Source organism: Salpingoeca rosetta (genome assembly GCF_000188695.1).
Source record: "Salpingoeca rosetta unplaced genomic scaffold supercont1.3, whole genome shotgun sequence".
NCBI lineage: Eukaryota > Choanoflagellata > Craspedida > Salpingoecidae > Salpingoeca > Salpingoeca rosetta.
Window position 1 is genome coordinate 1,579,654 of NW_004754931.1, and position 22,786 is coordinate 1,602,439.

The window sequence follows — 22,786 nt, forward strand, 5'->3', positions numbered from 1 at the left end:
CCCACCGCGCAACGAAAGTGCCGCCACCCGTTGTGTGCGTGCGTGTGTGTGTGTGTGTGTGTGTGTGTGTGTGTGTGTGTGTGTGTGTGTGTGTGTGTGGCAGCAGTTACGTGTGCAGCAGGTGCTCCAGTACACCGTCCTCTGCTGCCGAGCACAGCTCATCCACTGCGTGATAAAACGCCTCATCGTCATCATCATCATCGTCGGCATTGCTGCTGTCACCATCATTCAGCACGCTCACGCCCGCGCTGCTGCTGGTGTTAGCGCTTCTGCTGTTTTCGTCGTCGTGTGCGTCGACAGGCGTGTCGAGGAGCGCGTGGCTCTTGAAGGGCAGCAGCGATACGGGCAGGCAGCGGTCTAGCGATTTGAATTGCGCGGCGCGGCAGTCCGGGTCGTAGCACTTCTGGTAGTACACGCCCGTGAGCAGATTCACAACATAGTACACGCCGTTGCTCTTGTGCTCGCGCATGACATGGTGGCAGTAGCGCGCGTGTGCAATGTCGTAGGAGATGACCTTGCTGGCCGGAAACAACGTCCACCTGCGAATGCTCGCTTGGCGCGCTGCCCCACGACTGGCAACACGGACAATGAAGGCATCCACGTCCGGGTACGGCGTGGCTTCGTACGACCCTGTGCAAGTAGTAACCGGTTGATGCGAGGATGAGGCGCGCGTGGGCGTGCGTGTGTGTGTGTGGGGGGGGGAGCGCTGGGAGGTGCAAAGTGCAAGTGCGCGCACGAGACAGACTCGCACCTAAAACATGCATCACACCAACATCCACACACACACACACACACACACACACACACACACGCACACACACACACACACACACACACACACACACACACACACACACGCACGCACGCACACACACACGCACACACACACACACACACATTTGCACCAACCTGGCGAGACAGTCTGCGTGATGGCGGTGCCACTGTGATCTTTGCTGGCTGCCATGCTTAAGCGTTGAGAGGCATCACAGCCACCACGACTGATATTACTTCCCGCTCGCCCACCAGCGCCATCCGTGCACGTCAGGATGCGCGTGTCTTCCGTGTACTCAACGTTGCACACCAGCGAGCGTTCAAATACTTGATGGTGCCACGCCTCCGTGCCCGCCCGCGCCGTGATCTGCGCACTGCAATCCCTCGCAAGCTGAAGCACTGCTGTCTTGCCCTGCTTTGATGACAGGTACAGCCGGAACGTGCGGTTGCGCGTGTACACACCAAGGTCAACAAACCACACCAGGTTGCCGTGCTCGTCTCGCACCTTCAGGTTCATGCCCTTTTCTCTCGCATGCCCCGGAACGTTGTCTACGTCAGCACTACAACTCCCTCCAGTGCCATCGCCACTCCCTTCCTGCTGGCCGTCGTCATCATCAGCTTCACCACCGCCACCCCTTTCAGCACCTTCACCATCACTCCCACCATCAACACCAACACCATCACTCCCAACACTAACACCAATACCATCACCGTCAGCACCTCCGTTGCTGCTGTTGGCGTCAAGTCCATGCTGTTCTGTGTCAATACATGTGGTCCGCGGTATACTGTCTCCGCCTTGATCATCGCTGCCGCTGCTGCTGCGCCGATGCGATGCGTAGTGAAGGTCGTGCACGGCCTGGCGCACAAAGGCGCCCACGTGCCGGTTGTTGCGGAACGCGGCGTGTGGCGCGCGGATCGTCACGTGCCGCGAGAACTTGGTGGCGGTCGTGGAGTCCAGGATCACTGCATCCTTTGGTGTGCATCTGAGCTTGTAGCGCTGGTTCATGCGCCGGCACAGCAGCTCAACGAGCCGGCGTGTCAGGGCTGCGCCGTCCACATCGGGGTTGTGCTCCCTGGCGTACTCCAGGTCCAGGTAAAGGTGGCAGGGGCTGTCCTGCCGAATGAGCTCGTAGTGGTGCCGCTGCTTTGGCGGAAGGCTGTAGTAGCGGGACCAGAAGCGCTCGTTGCTCACGAGGAACCGCCGCTTGCCCTGCGTGGAAGTCTCCGTCTCAAACGCGTACACAGACAGAGGTTGCGAGCACGTGGTCACGAAGTCAAACGCCATCTGCTGCAGCGGAAACGTGCGCCACACCAGCGACGGCGCAAACAGGTTTCCTTGGTCCGGCACCTGTGCATATCCTTCTGTCTTGGATGCTTCGCCGGCGGCGCGATATTCTTCCAGTTTGGCCAGCCACCGATCGTTGCGCCTGCATGAGTGCATGAGTGTGCATGTGTGCATGAGTGAGCATGTGTGCATGAGTGTATGTGTGTGTGTGTGTGTGTGTGTGTGTGTGTGTGTGTGTGTGTGTGTGTGTGTGTGTGTGTGTGTGTGTGCATGTCTGCCCTGTATGTCTCTAAGCTGCGCTGAACGTGCGCTCATCATGCTGGTTGCTGTGGTGCTGCATTCAACACTGCAGGCGGCAGTGTGTGGAACATACGCGGCTTGTGGTGGTTCGTTGGTGGCGGGGTCGGCCGCTTCCTCCCTGCGTCTACCCTGCGACACCTTTGCCCGCTTGTAGAAAGAGGAAGGGGCAATGGTGCGTGTGCCGTGCCTTGCCTCCTTCCCACGCCCCTCTGCTCCACGCTCGTGTTCCTCGTCTTCCCATTCTCGCCACACCATCATCCTCGTCATCGCTCCTGGTCCGAGAAAATAACGGGCAACAACCAAGATGCAACGCTTGCTGCTGATGATGATGTGGATGGTGGTGCTGGTGGTGGCGATGTGTGGTGGATGGAGCGAAGGAAAGTACCCAAGCTGCATGGGGAGAGGGTACTTCTACAACGACGACATCTGCGTGTGCCACCCAGGGTACCACTCAATTGGGCTGTGGTCGGACGTATATTCGATGGGCAACAGCGGCGTGTCCCGGCACGGGTATGCGCGCTCGTGCTGCCGTCACTGCTACTGCACACCACCCGGCTGGCCGGAGCTGATGAGCACCGCGCACGTGGGCAAGCGCAACCACCACGCAGACGTGCGACCGCTCGCCATCAGGGACGACAGAGAGGCTGTGCTGCAGGACATGCACGTGCGACGCGCCGTTGCCGACGACGCCACCAGCAGCAACAGCAGAAGCCACAACAACAACGTTGATCTGAACATTGCCGTGTCACTGGGCGCCTTTGATGAGCTTCAGCCTCGCTTCCCAAGCTGCGTTGTGCCGGGGTATGACGCGGAGGCGCAGGTCACGGAAGAAGAGGGTGTGGCGCTGGCGCGGTCGTTTGTGGACGGGTGTGCATCAAAGTGGGAGTGGGCGCGGCAGTTTCACAACCCCATCAACGTAAGCAAGCTCAGTGTATGTGTGTGTGTCTGTGTCTGTGTGTGTGTACCTGTGTATCTGTGTGTGTGTGTGTGTGTGTGTGTGTGTGTGTGTGTGTGTGTGTGTGTGTGTGTGTGTGTGTGTGTGTGTGTGTGTGTCGATGACCTCGACTCTCTCTAGTGCTGGCTTTCTGCTTCATTCACGCTGCTTGTTGTCTGGTTCGCACACAACGTGTCCACATTTCAGCACCGCGCGGTTGTGCTTGCTGCATGGGTGACTTTCCGACCAGACGGGCAGCGTAACCATACCATCAGCTGCCATGACATCGGCTACATAGCCCAGTGCGTTTGATGCGGTGCACGTGTGCATGTGTGTGTGTGTGTGTGTGTGTGTGTGTGTGTGTGTGTGTGTGTGTGTGTGTGTGTGTGTGTGTGGTGGTGGTGGTGGTGATGGTGGTGGTGGTGGTGGTGGCACAGGGACGAGTAGTTCAGCTGTGTCAATGCTGCATCAGCTCAACCCCCCCCCCCCAAACTTGGTTACAACGCCGCTCCACACGCAGGTGGTACGAGAGCGTGATGACGATGGGCTTGCCGGCCATCCTCTTCCACGATTGCGCGTCTCCACGCCTTGTGGATGCTCTCACGAACCATCTCGTTAGGTGCAGCCCATGTTGCATGCGCGTCTGTGTATGTGTGTGTGCGTGTGCATCTCTGTACCTCCTGTGTACCTCCTGTGTGCCTCCGACGTGCGCCAATGTGCACCAGGAAGGGACTCACGTGCCACATTTGCCCCCCCCCCCTCACCCCGCCGGGTTTCGCTTGTGCAACCGCGTGTGCAGGTTTGAGAAGGTGCAGCTTGACCCGAGCTCCGACATCCACTTCAAGCAGTCGCCCAACGACGTGCGCTTTGTGCTCTTCAAGGAATATCTCGACCGCTCAGACGCCGTCTACGACTTTGTGCTCATGACAGACCTCCACGACGTCAGGTGTGTTTGTGTGTATGTGTGTGTGTGTGTGTGTGCGTGTGTCTCCCTCTGTCTGCTGCTTTATTCTCGCCTCTTCCACCACAACTTTCCTGATTGTAACACACACACATGTACACACACACACACACAGAACGACCATCCATCCAACTCATCCACTGCCCCGCCTCGCCCCATACCGTGCAGGTTTCGGCGTGACCCGTTCTCTGCAATGCGCGCGCGCCCGGATATCGAGATCTTCATCGGCGCAGACCGTTACGCCTACAAGAACAACCCGTACGTCGTCTGGTGGTGATGAACAGCAGAGCACCTGCTGTGTTGCTGTTACCGCTCTTCACACGAGTACCGCTGCATGCCTCGACCTGGCACACATCCACGCAAACACACACTTTCGCACACACATCACACACACACACACGTACGCACACACGCACACACATCGCACACACACACACACACACTTACGCACATCACACACACACATACACATACGCATACAGGTTCACGTGGGAGGTGCTGGAGTGGTGCGCGGAGGCGTATGGGCAGCTGCCCTATGAACCATGGTTCGGGGACGCCATGACCCTCAACTGCGGTGTCGTTGGCGGCAAATACGACGCTGTCCTCCGCCTGCTCACACACGTTGTCAAGCTGTACTCCGAGCGAGAGTTTGAAAAGCACAGCTGCCGCGAGCCGTGGCAACGCTACTGCGACATGGCCATGTTTGCCATCGCCCTCATGACCGGATACGAGACACTGTATGCCGATCCAGCGACCACACCGCCAACGCACCTCTATCGCTATGACAGCGGGCCACCCTTCACCAGCTTCTTTGCAGATGAGACACCCTCCCAGCCCTATTATGTCATCCACAAGTAACGGATTTGTCCGCGCGTACATGTGTGTGCATGTGCACGAGTGCATAATTGATTGACTGAGCTCTCGTCATGCTGTGGTATCAGTTACTGCTGTACATATGCATCCACTTGACTGAGTTTGTAGACACAGTTAGCATGGTGAAGCAATTGTTTAGAAGAGCAACTACCAGAGGTTTCATTACACGAAAGTGCTCGATATACAGACGTGCTCACTTAAGGCTACGCATGTGTCAGAACGGCGAACAGACGGAAAGGAAGCAAGCAAGCACGAGGTGTGCGTGCAAACTCGTCAAGAAAGGGCTGTCACGTCACGTCAATTACACGGCACACGTGTCGGTGACAGCAATTGCACCACAGCACGCTTCGTCGTGGCACGATGATGTGAGGGGGAGGTATCCTGATGCGCCAGCACCAATCAACATGCGCCGTGCGGATCACTTGTGGATGACATAATACGGCGGCGACGAGACGTGAAGCGTGAAGGGACTTGTGAATGGGACGCCGCTGTCAAACCTGAATGGCTGCTGCAGCGCCGCCCACGACCCGTCATCTGCGATGACGTCCTCGTGCAGCGTCTCGTATCCGGTCATGAGGGCGATGGCAAACATGGCCATGTCGCATGAGCGCTCCCATGGCTCCATGCACGCGTGCTTCTCGTAGGTTCTTTGCTTGTACAGCTTGACGACGTGTGCCAGCAGCCGCACGGTTGACGCATATTGGCCCCCGACGACCCCGCAGTTTGGCGGGATTGTGTGTTGGAAGGCTGGGTGGTGGAGCAGTGGCGCATACGCCGGCGCACACCACTCCAAGTACTCCGACACATACCTGTGGGTTTGCGCGCATGTGTGCGCGCGTGTGTGTGATGGAGAGTGTAACCGTGAGAAAGAGGGGGGGGGAGAGGGTGTGTGTGTGTGTGTGTGCGTGTGTATGTGTGTATGTGTGTATGTGTGTATGTGTGTATGTGTGTATGTGTATGTGTGTGTGTGTGTGTGTGTGATGGAGAGTGTGAGATACGTAGATGTGTGTGTATTTGAAAGAGAGAGCATGAGGAGCGCTACCGGCTGAAGGCCAATTCAACTCACGGATTGTGGCGAAAAGAAAGTGTTTCAGCGCCGATGAAGATCTCGACATCCGGGCGCGCGCGCATCGCAGAGAACGGATCACGGCGAAACCTGCATGATACGGGGTGGGGCGGTGCGGTTAATGAGTCGGATGGGGTGGGGTCGGTGGATGAGTTGGATGGAACAGGAAGCAACGACATGAGATGCAAGAAACACTGCTCTTGAGTGCTTGTACACACACACGCACACACACGCACACACACGCACACACAAACACACACGCACACACACCTGACATCGCTCATGTCTGTCATGAGGACATGCGTGAGGTGCTGCTGCTCGCTGCGGCGCAAGTACTCAGAATAGAGCACAAAGCGCACGTCGTACGGCGACTGCTTAAAGTGGATATTGGAGCTCATATCATGCTCCACCCGCTCAAATCTGATACAGCCACGACAGGCCACGTGGTAAATGTGAGCGGGCGTCTTGCGACTACCCACAACTTCAAGCGGCCTGAGCACCACACGTCTGCTGGGGTGCCACAAGGAGCGCCATGGGGGTGACGCAAGCAGGCAACATCGGTGGACCAGCCACTCGTGCACGCATATTTGTACACATACATATGCAAGCAAGCAAGCTGCTGCGATTGAGAGGCATGCGTGAAGCAGCACAGGGCGTACGTGATATTGTCGTTCTGCAAGGCGGCGACGAGGCCTGGTGACAGGCAGTCGTGGAGCACTACGGCACGCAGCCCCATGGTCATGATAGACTCGTACCATCCAGCAATGTACGCTGGGTTTGTGCAGCCCAAGGTGTTGTATCGCTGCGTATCTGGGCGGAACGACATCCACGATGACAGCACCAGGGTATCTCGCTTACAAGGCATTGCAAAGCACAAGGAAGTGTGTGAGGTAGGGGATGTGACATGGTGGAAGACAGAGGGTGGTGCTCTCGCAACGAAGCGCTGAGGAAGAAGCAAGAAAGGAAACACAACAGCAGCAGGCGCGATACCATGCGCGATTGTAGTTCAAAGAACACGACGACTCACCACACAAGGAGAAGGATACCACACACGCACACACGCACACACACGCACACACATACACACATACACACACACACGTACACACACACACGCGCACACAGACGCACTGAGCTTGCTTACGTTGATGGGGTTGTGAAACTGCCGCGCCCACTCCCACTTCGATGCACACCCGTCCACAAACGACCGCGCCAGCGCCACACCCTCTTCTTCCGTGACCTGCGCCTCCGCGTCATACCCCGGCACAACGCAGCTTGGGAAGCGAGGCTGCAGCTCATCAAAGGCGCCCAGTGACACGGCAATGTTCAGATCAACGTTGTTGTTGTGGCTTCTGCTGTTGCTGCTGGTGGCGTCGTCGGCAACGGCGCGTCGCACGCGCATGTCCTGCAGCACAGCCTCCCTGTCGTCCCTGATGGCGAGCGGTCGCACGTCTGCGTGGTGGTTGCGCTTGCCGATGAATGTGTTTCTCACAATAGCCCATGGGTCGCCACAGAAGCAGTGCTTGCAGCAATTCTTGTTGAAGCCGGTTGAAGAGACAGGCGGGTCGAAGGCATACACCAGCTGGCCCCGCGCAAGCTGCTGCTGCTCCCGGTTGCAAATGCACATCTGCGTATCGCGGTAGTAGTGGCCATGTGGCTCGCACGGCCAATGCACGCCCTCGCAACGCACGGCCAGCACCAGCACCGCAGCAACCGCTGCTGCAACCACACCACACCACCACCCCTCGCGTGTCAGCATCGCTGTTGTGTGCTGTGGTCAGCGCTGTTGTCCTACCAATCCATCCCACAGAAAAATCGCGCACTTCTCGCCTTCAAGTTGTGCAGGTGTGTTTACCTGTGTTTGTGTGTCGTGCGCGTGTGTGTCGTGGACGGCGATGTTGGTGGCGATGCTGCTAGCGCGGTGTGGCCGCAGCGCCGTGGCTGTTCGCGGTGCGGCCGCTGGACTTGGGGGACGTGGTGCGGTGGGAAGCAGGCGCATGGTTGCTGCTTCTGCTTCTGCTGTTGCTGCTTCTGCTGCTGCTGCTTCTGCTGCTGCTGCTGCTGCGCAGGCGTGGCAACAGCGACAGCATGTGCAGCTGGCCACCCGTGGTCGTGGGTGCTGCTGCTTCATGTCAACGACATCAACACCACAAGACATGCGTGGACACGACGAGCACAACGGCGACACGACGAGCACCGCAAGGGACGTGCAAGTGCATGGAGGAGGCGAGGGCGGATCGCCCGTACGCGGCGCAGCTCCACTGCCGCCGGAGGTGGAGGCTCGTGTGCGCGACGTGCTGGGTGGAACGAGCACGCGCGAGCTGGCGCAGGTGGTGCAGCTCGCCCAGGACGAGGAGCAGCTCTTCAGCATCGTCGACGTCATCGTACAGAACCAGGTCAGTACATTGGATGGAAGAAAGATAGTGGGGGTGTGCGTGCGTGCGTACATGTGTGTGTGTGTGTGTGTGTGTGTGTGTGTGTGTGTGTGTACACGTGTGTGCATGCGCGTGTGTACACGTGTGTGCATGCATGCGTGAATATGCTCGGCCAAGTGCGTGTATGCGCTCAAGCAAGTGGATGCGCTACACCTCTTCGTCGAGAGCACACATGCACATACACATGCTCACACTGACGCTGCCGCTCTTGCTCACGTACACGGTCTTTCACACACACACACATACACAAATGTGGTAGCCTGCTCGAGGCCATGTGAAGTTTATCAATGCAGTGCTCAACCGCATGGATGAGCTGAACGCCGATGTGGAGGTGCACTTCTACAACCGCCTGCTTGAAGTGTTCCCAGTGACAAACACGTGAGTGCGCCAGCGTTGCTCATGCGCATGCATGCGCTTGTCCATACCGTGACCTACGTTTGCCCGCACGCGCGCACACGACGCTACATTGCACACGTATACATGCTTTCATGCACCTGCGTTCGTGCCCACACGCCCACACGCATGCACGCACCTCGGTGCTGTGCAGGTACAAGACCAAGTCGCTACTGGATGCGGTGTGGCCGCGGCCGAGTTTACAGGTTGACGCAGCACTCAAGGTGCTGAATCGCATGGAGAACGAGGGCGTCATGCCCAACGGCCACACCTTCCACTCCCTGATGGAGGTCAGGGGCATCGTGTGTGTGTGTGTGTGTGTGTGTGTGTGTGTGTGTGTGTGTGTGTGTGTGTGTGTGTGTGTGTGTGTGCGTGCATGTGAGCGTGTGTGTTCACCTGTGCATGTGTGTGTGTGTGTGTCTGTGTATGTGAGTTTCATGCAAGCGGGATTGTTCGAGCTTTGTGTGCACCTCTTCATCCCTTCTCCCTCCCCCGAATTACTCCACCTCACTCGATCCATACCCCCCCCACACACACACAGGTGTTTGGCCGAGCGAGCCAGCCCATCAAGAAGGTGCGGAGCATGGGGTACTGGATGCGCTACTTCATGGACTCCAACCCCTTCTCCATCTCCATGCTGCCTGAACGGCCCCGCAACGAACGCGCCTTTATGCACTACACCGCCCAGCGCATTGGCGGCGAGGCGTCCACCTGCCACGGTGTGTGTGTGTGTGTGTGTGTGTGTGTGTGTGTGTGTGTGTGTGTGTGTGTGTGTGTGTGTGTGTGTGTGTCTGTCCTGTTTGCCTGTCGGTGGGGGGGTGGGTCTGGGGGTGAGGGTATGTGTGTGTTGTGTGGTGGGCCTGTGCGTGTGGTGTGTGTGTGCGTGTGCGCGTGCATGTGTTTGTATGTGTGTTGGGTGGTGGGAAAGCAAAAAGATATCTCTGATCCATCCAACGACGACACAACAAACACCCCTGCCTCATTCATTCCGCCACCACCTGTGCGACGCACGACAAAGGACAACCTCCACAGGACGCGGACACTCAGGCCGGCAGCCAAGTGCGGGGGGTCGCCCGAGGGAACAGCCAACACACGGAGACGAGGAGACCACGACGATGATGCAGGCCATGGTTCAGCAGCATGGAAACAGGACGGATGCTCGAAGAGATTGGATCAGGTACACTACCCCCTGCTTGTGCGTGTGACTGCGTGTGTGTGTGTGTGTGTGTGTGTGTGTGTGTGTGTGTGTGTGTGTGTGTGTGTGTGTGTGTGTGTGTGTACACCAGCATGTGTTTGTGTAGTCGTCAGTGTGTGCTTGTGGGTCGAGATGGCATTACGGTTTGGATGCGCTCGGGTGCTCACGTTGATGCGCTCGGGTGCTCACGTTGATGCGCTCGGGTGCTCACGTTGATGCGCTCGGGTGCTCACGTTGATGCGCTCGGGTGCTCACGTTGATGCGCTCGGGTGCTCACGTTGATGCGCTCGGGTGCTCACGTTGATGCGCTCGGGTGCTCACGTTGATGCGCTCGGGTGCTCACGTTGATGCGCTCGGGTGCTCACGTTGATGCGCTCGGGTGCTCACGTTGATGCGCTCGGGTGCTCACGTTGATGCGCTCGGGTGCTCACGTTGATGCGCTCGGGTGCTCACGTTGATGCGCTCGGGTGCTCACGTTGATGCGCTCGGGTGCTCACGTTGATGCGCTCGGGTGCTCACGTTGATGCGCTCGGGTGCTCACGTTGATGCGCTGGGGTAATTACGTTGACGTGCTTGTGCCTTTGTGGTGGACGGCGTGAAGCCGCTTGCACGAGTGCCTGCCTGGACCGGACCATGGAGGCGGTGGGGAAGAAGAGGAAACAACGCTGCTCCTCAACAAGATCCACACATTGCTCAAGGCCCACGGACTCGACCACGCACCGCACACCGCGCGCCAGCACTCCCCAAAGAAATCAGGCCACTCGTTGGCCGCCCTCGCGCTGCTGCAATACACACAGGCGTCCCAGTCCTACCTCGATGCCATGTAAGGGCGTGGCGGCGAAACTGTGTGTTTCCCCTTTGAACCTGGAGGAAGCAGCAACTCACGCTGCTTGTTTTGCACAAGTCTGCTTGTTGTGCACAAGACTGTTTGTTTGCACAAGGCTGTTTCTTTTGCACAAATCTGCATGCCACCACGCTGTGTCACAATGCACTCCTCCGACCTGTTTGCGCGCCTGTGATTCATCGTTTCCATGCACGATTATGCACACAACAGGAGCAGCGCCTCTGTGACAGATGCCGTGTTGGAGGAGCGTCACCGCAGCGTGAGGAGTTGGCATGGAAGCCACTCCAAGCGCAGCAGCGTGGGTCGCAGTGGCCATGACGACGACAACGAGGCTGATGATGACGATGACAGTGGCCGTGATGGTGCTCAGAGTGGCACAAAAGCACCAAAGCTGAGACACCCTCACCAGGTTTTCCTCGGTGGCGCGTGCAACCCGACAACATGGCGACGCGACGTGGCCATCCCGTTCTTGGAGCAGCACGACGTGACATATTACAACCCACAGGTGGATGAGTGGTATCCGGAGCTGATGCAAGAGGAGGAGAGGGCCAAGCAGGCTGCAGATGTGCTCTTGTTCGTCTTTGATCACACCACACGTGGCGTCGCGTCCATGGTCGAAGTCGCTGTCAACGCCGGTGTGTAGTTTGTCTGTGTGTGTGTGTGTGTGTGTGTGTGTGTGTGTGTGTGTGTGTGTGTGTGTGTGTGTGTGTGTGTGTGGCTGGCGGCATCTATTTGTGTGTGTGTATCTGTATATGTGCGTGTCGTGGTTGAACACACATGCCCACCTCACCCCGCACCGCTTCCTTGTTCTCTGCAGCCACGCGGCCGCAATCGCTCGTCGTTGCGCTGTCGCCGCTCCCGCCGCATTCCGTCATCTGCGGAGAGCAGCTCGACCAGAGGCAGATTGACGACATCAACAGGTCCCTGCACACGCCACATGCATTGTGTGTACTTGTACGTGTGTATGTGTGCGTGGTAATGTGTGTGTGTGTTTGCTTGAACCAACTGACATGTTTGGATTGAACCAATGAATATGCTCACCCCCCCCCCACACACACACACACCATGCAGGGGACGCGCCATCCTGCGGACGTTACTTCGAGACGAGGGCGTGCCCGTGTTTGCGTCCATCCAAGATGCGCTCACATACACAGTCTGCGCAGTCCATCGCAATAGCCGCCCAGCCACAGAAGGTGCGGCCTTGCTTGTCTTATGTGCGTGTGTGTGCGTGTGTGTGTGCGTGTGTGCGTGTGTGTGTGCGTGTGTGCGTGTGTGTCGAGGTGTGTTGAAGTGTTTCTGCGCGCTTGTTTTGCATCGCTCTCCCCCTCCCCACACACCACCACCACCACCACACTTGCTCTTGTTGTATCCGCTGCCCCCATTCTCATGCATGCCCAATGTCCCCATCCTATGACCTGCGGGGCCCGTCGCTCGAATTTGACCAGGCGATGACGTGGTGTTGCCGGCTGCTCGCCTGCTCTCCCATATCCAAACCGCTCTTGCAATGCACAATCCCACGAGCACCACCACCACCACTACCACCACCACGAGCAGCAGCAGCAACAACAGAGGAGGTCGTGACAAAGGCAGTGATGACGATGGTCATGTGTTGGCTTTGAAGCGACGAAGCAGTTACGATGCTTCTCTCCCCTTCCATCTCACTGTCCAGGTGGGCGGGCGGTGTGTGCCCTGTTGGCCTGATGTGTATTTGCTTCGTCATTGCAGTGATTAGCTGCTCCTCTCGCCTGCAACACGGCCTCGAACGCGATGCAAACCTCCCCAACAGTGTCAACACAACCAAACAGCACACACACACACACATTCAGCCGACCAACAAGTATCAGTCGGCGCACTCACCCATTCCCCCCCCCATCTGCCTTTCATCCTCCCAATCGTCCTTGCTTCTTGGTGCACGTGCGTCCGCAGGATGTGCAACGGTGTTTGCGTGTCCTATTTGGAGAGGACGTGAGCAAGGATGAGCTGGCGTCGCTTATTGCTGCGCTGCCCTGCGCCCCACAGCCGGCGGAGAAGAGGGACAAGGGCGACGATCACGTGGGCGTGTGCACGTTTGTCGTCCTGTGTGCATGTGTTGCGAGCACGCAGCACGTGGTGTCGCAGGACCGCTTTGCGGACTGGCTGTCCGATGTTGGCATTGCACATGGAGACGGTAAGATGGCATGGCATGCCTCATACTCTCACCTCCGAGATGCGAACTCACACACACACACACACACACACACACACACACACACACACACACACACACACACACACACACACACACACACACACACACACACACGCGCGCGCGCGCGCGCGCCCGGACATGCTGGCGCAATGTTGTAATGTCTCTCACACTCATCTCTCACCCTGACCTGGCACACACGCACACACCTACAACTCACACATACATTCACACGTACACATTCACACACACACACTCTCTCTCTCTGCCTCTTCCGTCCATCATTTCTCGGGCGTGTGCAGGCGCCGGCGAGGATGTGCTCGCGAGTGACGTCTACTTGGGCGGCACGTGCGGGGATTCGCAATGGCGAACCGACGTGCAGGAGCAGCTGAGGTTGGTTCTGACGACACTGTCACACGCCTTTCTCGTTGATGGTGTGGCACACACACACACACACACACACTCTCTCTCTCTCTCTCTCTCTCTCTCTCTCTCTCTCTCTCTCTCTCACTCTCTCACACCACCTCACCCACCACACCATCACCACGCGTTGACGTGAACACCAGGCGGGCCGGACTGTCGTCGTTCAACCCGAGCATTCCGCGGTGGACAGCGGATATGATACCGCTTGAGGCGGCCGCCAAGCGCCGGTGTCGCAGCATGCTCTACTTCATTGGCAGCGAGACGCGCGCCGTGGGCTCCCTGGTCGAGGTGCGCTGGAGAGTGTGTGAGGAGTGGGAGTGGTGGGTGGTGAGTGGTGGTGGCTGGTGGATGTTAAGTGCTGTTCTTTGGGAGTACCAGAGCTGATGTTGTGGTTGGTGACCGTACTGATGTTGCACGCTGATAAACACATCACGTACACATGTACACACTCACATGCGCACGCACACGCACGCACACACACACACACACACTCACTCACACTCACTCTCACTCTCACTCTCTCACATCTTACGCCTCAGGCCGCGTACTATGTGGGCAAGGCTCGGCGCGCATTTCTTGCTGTGGAGAGCATGACACCAGGGACGACGATCGACGACCACATCCTCACGCCGCTCGAGCTCAAGGACTTCAACCGCGGCCGCTCGTATCTCCGTGACGCCGCCAGCCAACACGGCGTGCACGTATACAGCGATCTTGCGTCATGTGTTGCAGAGACTATCCGCTGCCTCCGCACGGCATGATGATGATGATGATGATGATGATGATGATGATGATGATGATGATGATGATGATGATGATGATGATGATGTGATTGCGTGAAGCCATGTGAAATGGCACATGTACGTTGCATGTTACACCTCCGGTCCGCTGTTTCACCTCTTTTCGTGTTGAATGTGACAGGAGGTTCTGGGTGTACACACTGTTGAGCTTCGGCAGGGCTCGCTGTCGCAAGTTGTCCATATATTGTTGGCCTGTTACATTGTCCCAACAGCGTGCCTGTTGCTCTTGTTTTCCTCCTCTTCTTCATTGCTCTGTCCACTTGAACTTTTGTTGATTTGTACAGCGAACAGCAAAGAGTATTGAACCCGCTGCTCTCAATTCACATCTGAAAGGCCAGTGAATGCTATCGAGATTGCACACGCACACCAAGCCGAGGAAACACACACACACACACACACACACACACACACACACAGACACACACACACACACAGACACACAGACACAGACACACAGAGGCTCAGGGTCTTGCTGCCTGGCGCGTATCGTCACCAACGAGTCGAAGCAGTGGAGATGTGCTGGTGAATGGGCACCGTTCGGCGTCATTGATGCAGCGAAAAACAAGCAAACACGAGGAAGGGTGGCGGAGTGAGGAGAAAAGGCTCCACACACACACACACACACACACACACACACACACACACACACACACACACACACACACACACACACACACACACACACACACACACACACACACACACCGCTTGAACGATGGGCGAGCCATGGCTTCCTCATTGATGGTCTTGAGTTCAATATATTCATTTGTGGCTGGGTCCACGCAGTCCACCTCGCCTGCGGCAACAGCACAACACGGACGGTGTGGTATTGGAGTGTTTTGGCAATGGGGACAAGCGTTGCGATCAAGAAAGTGCGTTGTTGATGCACACACACACTCTCTCTCTCGCTCGCTCGCTCGTTTTACATTAACTCACACACACACACACACACGCTCACGCACGCACACACACACGCTCACGCACATACGCACACACACTCACGCACAAACACACACACTCACGTACCAGCGGAGAGGATGGAGATGTTGTTCAAGCGTGTGTGGAAGACGCAGCAGAATCCTTCGTTGGTGTTCACAACAGCGCGTGCACACTGCTGATCAGTCAGCGTCATGTCAGCGTGCAGTTCACAGCCGTACGGGTCGTTGTGCCCATCGCCCCTCGTGTCACCTTGGTCGGCAGCGCGTTTGCCACTTTGCCCTCCGCCCTTCTCACCCACCATCACCGCACCCCTCTCATCCATATGGCCAGCGTCGCCATCATCATCACCATCACCATCATCACCACCGCCACCGCCACCACAAGCGTGTAGCTTCGCGTGTTTGCTCCGCATGCCGGGACCATGCTCCCCTGCAGCGCGTGCATCGTGGTGTGGGCGCTTGGCATTGTCAGGTGTGCTCTGTGCCGCGTTCGCGGGTGGCGCCGCACTTGCCTTGCCCACCGGTGGCGTTTGCACTGCGGCCGTGCTGCCCACGACGTGCTGGTGCTTGGCGTGTCTGGCTTGCCGTGACTCGGCATCCCGTGTAACGTACGTCTCGAAGCGATAGCCAGCGTAGCACGCGCGCCGCTGCCCGTCGGACATGCCGTGCACGCGCTGCTGCGCGGACTCAGAGGTCTCGTACTCGCACAGGAGCAGGCACCCTTGCAGTTTGAATGCAACGAGGGAGACTGGGTTGCGCCGCTCGAGTGGCGACGCCATGATCTTGGTGAGCAGCCCACGCCAGCATACAACGGAGTCTGGTGGGAACAGGTCGCGCATCGTCACGCGTTTGCTTTCGAGGCTAAGACCACGCGCATGGGCTGCCAGAACTGCCCATGACAAGAGGTGGTCGATGTATTCACGATGGCTCTGGTCTCTCTCGATGAACCGATCCTCAAAGCCATCCTCAAGCGGCACGCCCAACTCACATCCACGGTACTCTTTCAACACCTTTGTCCCAAGGCTGTTGCAGTACGTGTTGCGTGTGGGGCAGGAGGTGGGAAAGAAGAGGGGTTAGCATTGAACTCTATGGAGCGAGCAGGCAAAGCACAATCCCGCACGCACACACAGTTACTGGTGCGCACGTACGATAGGCGACGTCTCGCGTCCAAACAGAACCGGCCGACCTCTCGAGGACGCTGGTGACAACGAGTAAGGAGAGTCAGGTCAAAGAGAGACGTGCAAGCGAATCAACAGCGGTTCCGCCACAGCAGACGACTGCGTGCATGTACAAGACAGACAGCGGGAGTCCAAACACATGCACACACACACACACACACACACACACACACACACACACACACACACACACACACACACACCACATCACACCTGGAATGGCGGGAACTTGGCTGGCTGTGCATGTCGTGCCCAAGAGCCACACAGCCATGCCGATGCAGGTGCAGGTGGTGGTGCGCCGCTGGTGGTGCTGGTGGTGCCACTGGTTGTGCTTGGTTCCATCGTGAAAATGTGAGTCCTTCCTGCCTTCTGCTTCTTCACTTTTTTTCTCTAACAAGCAAGCAAGCAAGAGACGATGATGAGCTCAGCAGACCACGATGCCGTGGGCTCGTTGCAGGAGCCGCTGTTGGGTGTGGATGAGGAAGCGGGGGTAGCAACAGGGCTGGATTCGCCGACGATGGCGACAAAGTACAGTGAGGAGGGGCGGGAGCGCAAGGGGTCGACGGCGGCAAACGCGGAGAGCGTCGTTGAGTGGCTGCAGGCTGTGGACACGGCGACGGTGCTCCGATTCCTGAAGGATGTCCTGAAGGAGACGCTCATCATGGCAGCACCATTCAACGTCCCGAGCACAAGCAATTCGGAAGCAGATGAGGTCAACACTGGCCTTCGCCAGCTGCGGGGTTCTTACCTGACCACCTGGCTCATCGTACACATCACTGTCAGCGTTCGCAAGTGGCTCTGGACCTCGGAAGCGTTCCGTACGTTTGCATTTCGTTGTGTGTGTATGTGTGTATGTGTGTGTGTGACTGTGTGTGCGTGTGTGTGACTGTTTGTCCGTGTGTAGATACATCTGTGTGTCCATTTAACCGTCCGTCCGTCCGTCCAGGTGTGTGTCTGTGTGCTTCTGCTTGTGTACGTGGATGTGCATGCACCCGTGTCCTCTGGTGGATCAACTTTCCATCTCCTCTAGATGTACCGACCTGCTTCTCACCTTGTAGTGACTTGCGCACAGTGTCCATCTTCAGCCTGTACTGGCTCTATTTGCTGTGGCTCGTTATCCTCAGCATCGTGTACGGACAGGCGCAGTGCGATGACACTGTCATTCCCACCTTTGGCGTTAATCTCCACTGTCAAACCGCGAACATCTCGGAGTTCAACCCGGTGAAGAACTTCAGCATCGGATATGACGATGTCTGCCCCTTTGGCCTCAACGCGACCCGTGTGACCACCACGGTCATCATACCAACCTGTGGGCTGACGGCGGGCGAAATCGAGCTCTTCGAAACGCGCCAAGGTATTGCGACTGCCCATCCATCCATCGATGCTTGCTGTGCACGCCCAACCTCTCGAGTACTCCGGCATTCTGCCACGTGTACACAAGTGTTCTTGGTTGCAACACCTTCCCTGACACACACACACACACACACACGCGCGTGCGCGCGCGCAAAACTTCTGCCATCGCTGTTCTGTTCGCACACACCAGAGGCTGTATCCGGCGAAGTTGGGAGTGCCATCACTTTTGGCTTCATCGCGTCCGCCTTCATGGTCTACGTGCTGATGTGAGCCCACGTGCGAAGCCTTGAAACGGGGCTAGGGGCTGCTACAGCTTGGTCATCACATCAAACCAAACCACACATGCAGACGGATACAACACACGCACCCAGACACCCCGGGCAAATGCCCACACGCACACCTGCACATGTGCACCGAGATGCGCTTGCACACAGAACCCTTCGCTCATGTTCACTCATCCACGTCTGCACGCGCACAGGAACCGTGGCGAGTTTTTGTCCAAGACGCCAACCAGCGTGCTTGTGTCGCTGTGCAAAGGCCTCGGCCGCGGCACATTCATGGTCAGCTACTCGTGGACGGGCGAAACGCTCGTGCCTGCACGCAGCGTCGCGTCGTTGTTTGAGGATGGCCGGTGCTGGGTTGACGTGCAGAACATTTTGCCAGGCGCCTCCATTCAGGACGTGTGCACGACGGCAGCAGCCAACGCGCAAGTGGCGTTTGTGTTTCTGACACCAGAGTACCTCGCATCGCACAACTGCTGCCTGGAGCTCCTCAACTTTGAGCCACGGTGCGCAGGTGTGCTGGCAGAGCGCTTTGGATGGACAAACGACATTGCCACCGACACGTCAACAGCTGGGATGCATGCAAAACCGCACGTGCAAGGCACCTCAGACCGTGAAGATGGCGACCGTGATGGCGATGATGATGATGACGATGAAGGTGGTGATGATGGCAATGATGACGATGGCCAGGGAGGTACCAGTGACAAGATGCCAGCCGGTGGCGATATGGCGCTGCGCATGTCTGAGCTGCTGCGGCGGAAGCGAGGGGAGCCCTCTGCAAAACTCATCGTCTTTGTCACTGATGAAGTGTTTGATGATGAGCAGCACACAGAACAGGTGCGGCATGCCTGGAAATTCGTTTCGTGTGTGTGTGTGTGTGTGTGTGTATGTTTGTGTATGTGCTTGTGTGTGTGTGTGTGTATGTTTGTGTATGTGCTTGTGTGTGTGTGTGTGTGTGTGTGTTGTGTGTGTGTGTGCTTTTGAGGTGATTGCGTTGATGTGTGGAAGCTGGCCACAGTATTCCCGTATTCCAGGCTGCACTGAGCTCATCCACGGGACAACGTTTACACAACACCCTCGCAGCGAATTGCGTTTCATCGCCGCATTGTGTCGCTGCTGCAGCGCCACGACCACTACGTAACGTTCGAACGAGACAATATCCTCAAGTACCTCAACTACCGACCAAACAGGTGTGTTGGTGGGCATTGCTCCTTGTCCATTGCCACAGTGCTAGTTTTCTTCCGCACACACTCGCTTTACACACACACACACACACACACACACACACACACACACACACACACACACACACACACACACACACACAGGATTGTGCTGCAGACGCTGATCAACAGCGGTGCGCTTCTCCACGCGCTGCGCACACAGGCTGTAACGCCGGCCGTCAACGAGGGCTGGCAGGCAACTGCCTTTGCCATCGTTCGTGGGGTGCGTACGTGTGTTGTGGATGTCCGTACATGTGCGTGTGGTGCGAGGTGCGGGGGTGTGTATGCATATGAGGTTGAACGTACGTGTGTTTCAGTCTTTGGGCTTGCCTCTTACTGCCGTACGTGCTGACTTGCTCGTGTACTGCTCCTTTGTATGTGCAGTGGCGCATCAACACAGTCTACATGCTTCCTCTCATTGGCGGCCTCAGTACGAGCACACCACCAGCTTGCTTGCTTGTGTGCGTGCGTGTTTGTGCGTGCGTGTTTGTGCGTGCGTGTTTGTGCGTGCTTGGCTGTCTGCCTGTTTGTGTGAGGTATTGGGCTGGGGTGTAAGTATGTAGGTTGCAAGCTGTTTCTCCACCTGCTCAGCTTTCATGTGTTTGCGTGTTTGATGCAGCGAGCGCAATCTCCCTCGGCCTAAACGATCGAACCAACGGCCTCCTTGGCGGCATCTATGCGGGCATCTACTTTCGTGCGTCGGCCTTAACTTGCTTGTGCCAACCCTAAGCTTGCTCGCACCCTCACTCACTCAGTCACTCACTCACTCACTCACTCACTCACTCACTCACTCACTCACACACTCAGTCACTCACTCACTCACACTCTTCACTGTGCTGTGTAGTTGCTGCATCGTCGCTGATGGTGTGGCTTGCCTCGGCCCTGCGTGGCACGGGCCGATACATCGGTTACGCCGCGCAGATTCTCTTCTTCCCCTTCTTCCGCTCCATTGGCCGCTCGCGACGGTTTGGCGCACTGCCAGACATCGCCCACCTCACCACCATCCTCACCCGCTTGCACGTGTCCAAGCGCCTCGCTGTGTTTGTCAGCCAAAACGCCCCCACAGACCTCAGGGAAGCGCTGACCCTCCTTGAAAGGTGCGACTGCCTTGCATACTTGTGTGTGTGTGTGTGTGAGTGTGTGTGTGTGTGTGTGTGTGTGTGTGTGTGTGTGTGTGTGTGTGTGTGTGTGTGTGTGTGTGTGTATGTGTGTGTGTCCGTCTTGTCTGTCTGTCTGCTTTGTCTTGCCTTGTCTTGTTTGTCTGTCCGCCTGTCTGTGTGGGCATATGCGCACCTCGCGGCTCTTTGAATACCTCTGCCTCTCACTGCCCCCCTGTTTCTTTGTCTCTCCATACCTTGCCATGTTCCTCGTCTCATTCTCACTTGCCCGTGTCCCCCGTCACCACCGCAGCTACAAGGTCGTTGATCTCGCCGCAGACCCGGCGCTTGCAGATTTCTCCTTCATCTGTCTTGATAAGAACACGGACAAGCACCGCTTCAAGCTGCTTGGCGGCCACAGGCAGGGTATGTGGAAACGGGATGGTGTATGGATGTGTGCCAGCGCATGCTTGCTCAGTTACGTGTGCGTGGTGACCAAGTATGCTTCTCTGTGCACTTGTGGTTTTACAGGCCATGCTATTCGTCAGGGTTGCATTCATTTTCATGACTTGCACGCTAGAACCCTGCTTCATCTGAGCACCCTTCTGACATACACATGCGCCCATGCAACTTGCACTGCAGGTGACGTTGAGGTTGATGTTCCCGAGGTACTGGATGCTTCGGGCGCCACTGTCTACTGGACAACAGCGCCTTACGACGAAATCCTGTGCGTGACACACGCACGCACACATAAGCACACACGCATGCGCACACGCACACACACGCGCGCACACACAAAACACATGCACACACATACACGCACCTACACGCATGCACGCACCCATACGCATCCACATGCGCAACTGCGACACATTGCATTACTCAACGTCTCATAGCAAGTTGTGACCCCATGCTGGATCCCACAACAGGAAACGCAAACCGAAGAACGTGCGCAAGGCCTTTATCAAATGCGGCACGCCCCCAAAGTGCGCTCCTGTTGCTGCTGCGGCTGTTCTTGGTGGTGTCTTTCCTGGTTGGCTTGCAGCCGCGCACTCTCTCGCAACACACACACACACACACACACACACACACACACAAGCGCGCATGTGTGCGACACAACCCACTCAAACCGACACGCACGCGCACACGCTCACCCCAATCCGTGATATGCGTACTTGCGTGCACATCCGGTCGCCACCAGACTTGAGACGGTGCTGGTGCAGCTGATGAAGCGAGGCCTTGGACTTCCGCTCAGCGCGGGCGTGACTGTTGGCCGCCGCCCCTTCAAGAACATCGACTTTGAAATCCAAAGCGCAAAACAGCGCGTCCTCCACACCTTCTCAAAGGTTCGCGCACTGCATCGCGCGCGCGCGCGCGTGTGTGTGTGTGTGTGTGTGTGTGTGTGTGTGTGTGTGTGTGTGTGTGTGTGTGTGTGTGTGTGTGTGTGTGTGTGTGTGTGTGTTTGTGTGCTGATGTGTGTGTGTTTGTGTTTGTGTGTTTGTGTGCTGATGTGTGTGTGTGTGTGTGTTTGTGTCTGTCTGTCTGTTTGCTGGCATACATGCTTTGCTCACACGAGTGTCTTCCAACTGACCCCCCCCCCCCAAAACTCACACACACACACATACACAACTTGCGTAGAGCGCGTTTGGGAGCCGATTGCGCACACACAAAGAGCAGTTTGTGACGGCGACAAAGACGGCTGTGGTGCAGCCGTTCCAAGAAGGGCAGAGGGCGGTTGCCGGCTTTGCGTGGACAGGAAAGAGTGGAACAGGCACAGCTGATGGTGGTGATGGTGAAGTTGCTCATGGTGATGGCTATCATGACCATGGTGATGGTGATGGTGATGGTGATGGTGATGGTGATGGTGATGATGCGAGCGCTGCATCGCGACAGCAACAAAGGCACGGCGGCGGTAGTGATGGCGACGGGCAATTCGGGGATTCGCGCGTGTAGGGACGGGGCCGTGGCTCCTGGTTGTCTTCAGTTAGCAATAGCATGTTCATTCCACAAGGGGTGGGGGGGTGCTGATATGTGTGTGTGTGTGTGTGTGTGTGTGTGTGTGCTTATGTGTTGGTCGTGTGTGTGTGTGTGTGTGTGTGTGTGTGTGTGTGTGTGCTTATGTGTGTGTGTGTGTGTGCGCGCGCGCGCCATGAATTGAACCTTGCATTTGCGGAGAGTGGTGTGTGTACCTTCGTTGTTCAATCTGCAAATGGCCACTGGTGTCCATGTTACTTGGTGTGATGGAGCTCTA

At 57.0% G+C, this 22,786-nt stretch overlaps 6 protein-coding genes across 6 annotated transcripts; 3 read left to right on the forward strand and 3 right to left on the reverse strand.

The window, feature by feature from the left end:
• Positions 1–106: 106 nt before the first annotated feature.
• On the reverse strand, positions 107–2,629 carry PTSG_01919 (uncharacterized protein; the record flags this gene model as incomplete). Its single annotated transcript, XM_004997845.1, has 3 exons — positions 2,430–2,629; positions 910–2,198; positions 107–630 (listed from the first exon to the last, which is right to left on the reverse strand). The coding sequence occupies exons 1-3, from the start codon at positions 2,621–2,623 to the stop codon at positions 107–109; spliced, it is 2,007 nt and encodes a 668-aa protein (XP_004997902.1). The 5' UTR covers positions 2,624–2,629.
• Positions 2,322–5,324, forward strand: PTSG_01920 (uncharacterized protein). The gene is made up of 6 exons (XM_004997846.1): positions 2,322–3,272; positions 3,498–3,592; positions 3,811–3,909; positions 4,090–4,236; positions 4,420–4,509; positions 4,734–5,324. The coding sequence occupies exons 1-6, from the start codon at positions 2,661–2,663 to the stop codon at positions 5,107–5,109; spliced, it is 1,419 nt and encodes a 472-aa protein (XP_004997903.1). The 5' UTR covers positions 2,322–2,660; the 3' UTR covers positions 5,110–5,324.
• Positions 5,246–7,949, reverse strand: PTSG_01921 (uncharacterized protein; the record flags this gene model as incomplete). The annotated part of the gene is made up of 5 exons (XM_004997847.1): positions 5,246–5,933; positions 6,191–6,280; positions 6,461–6,610; positions 6,850–7,043; positions 7,335–7,949. The coding sequence occupies 5 exons, from the start codon at positions 7,947–7,949 to the stop codon at positions 5,543–5,545; spliced, it is 1,440 nt and encodes a 479-aa protein (XP_004997904.1). The 3' UTR covers positions 5,246–5,542.
• Positions 7,950–8,085: 136 nt separating this feature from the next.
• On the forward strand, positions 8,086–14,426 carry PTSG_01922 (uncharacterized protein; the record flags this gene model as incomplete). The annotated part of the gene is made up of 14 exons (XM_004997848.1): positions 8,086–8,586; positions 8,885–9,003; positions 9,173–9,308; positions 9,560–9,723; positions 10,037–10,195; positions 10,815–11,036; positions 11,268–11,692; positions 11,875–11,977; positions 12,129–12,250; positions 12,503–12,726; positions 12,984–13,224; positions 13,545–13,635; positions 13,809–13,953; positions 14,205–14,426. The coding sequence occupies 14 exons, from the start codon at positions 8,086–8,088 to the stop codon at positions 14,424–14,426; spliced, it is 2,874 nt and encodes a 957-aa protein (XP_004997905.1).
• A 500-nt stretch (positions 14,427–14,926) lies between these two features.
• Positions 14,927–16,924, reverse strand: PTSG_01923 (uncharacterized protein; the record flags this gene model as incomplete). The annotated part of the gene is made up of 5 exons (XM_004997849.1): positions 14,927–14,984; positions 15,171–15,261; positions 15,492–16,426; positions 16,552–16,601; positions 16,795–16,924. Coding segments are annotated over 5 exons (1,264 nt in total), but the record flags the coding sequence as incomplete, so codon positions are not given.
• Positions 16,925–16,978: 54 nt separating this feature from the next.
• PTSG_11802 (uncharacterized protein) lies at positions 16,979–22,588 on the forward strand. The gene is made up of 14 exons (XM_004997850.1): positions 16,979–17,399; positions 17,654–17,935; positions 18,125–18,200; positions 18,413–19,052; positions 19,299–19,405; positions 19,544–19,661; positions 19,823–19,868; positions 20,058–20,132; positions 20,283–20,535; positions 20,849–20,961; positions 21,178–21,262; positions 21,465–21,521; positions 21,737–21,881; positions 22,174–22,588. Exons 1-14 carry the CDS (start codon positions 16,997–16,999, stop codon positions 22,486–22,488), a joined length of 2,715 nt encoding a protein of 904 aa, XP_004997907.1. The 5' UTR covers positions 16,979–16,996; the 3' UTR covers positions 22,489–22,588.
• The last annotated feature ends 198 nt before the right edge of the window (positions 22,589–22,786 follow it).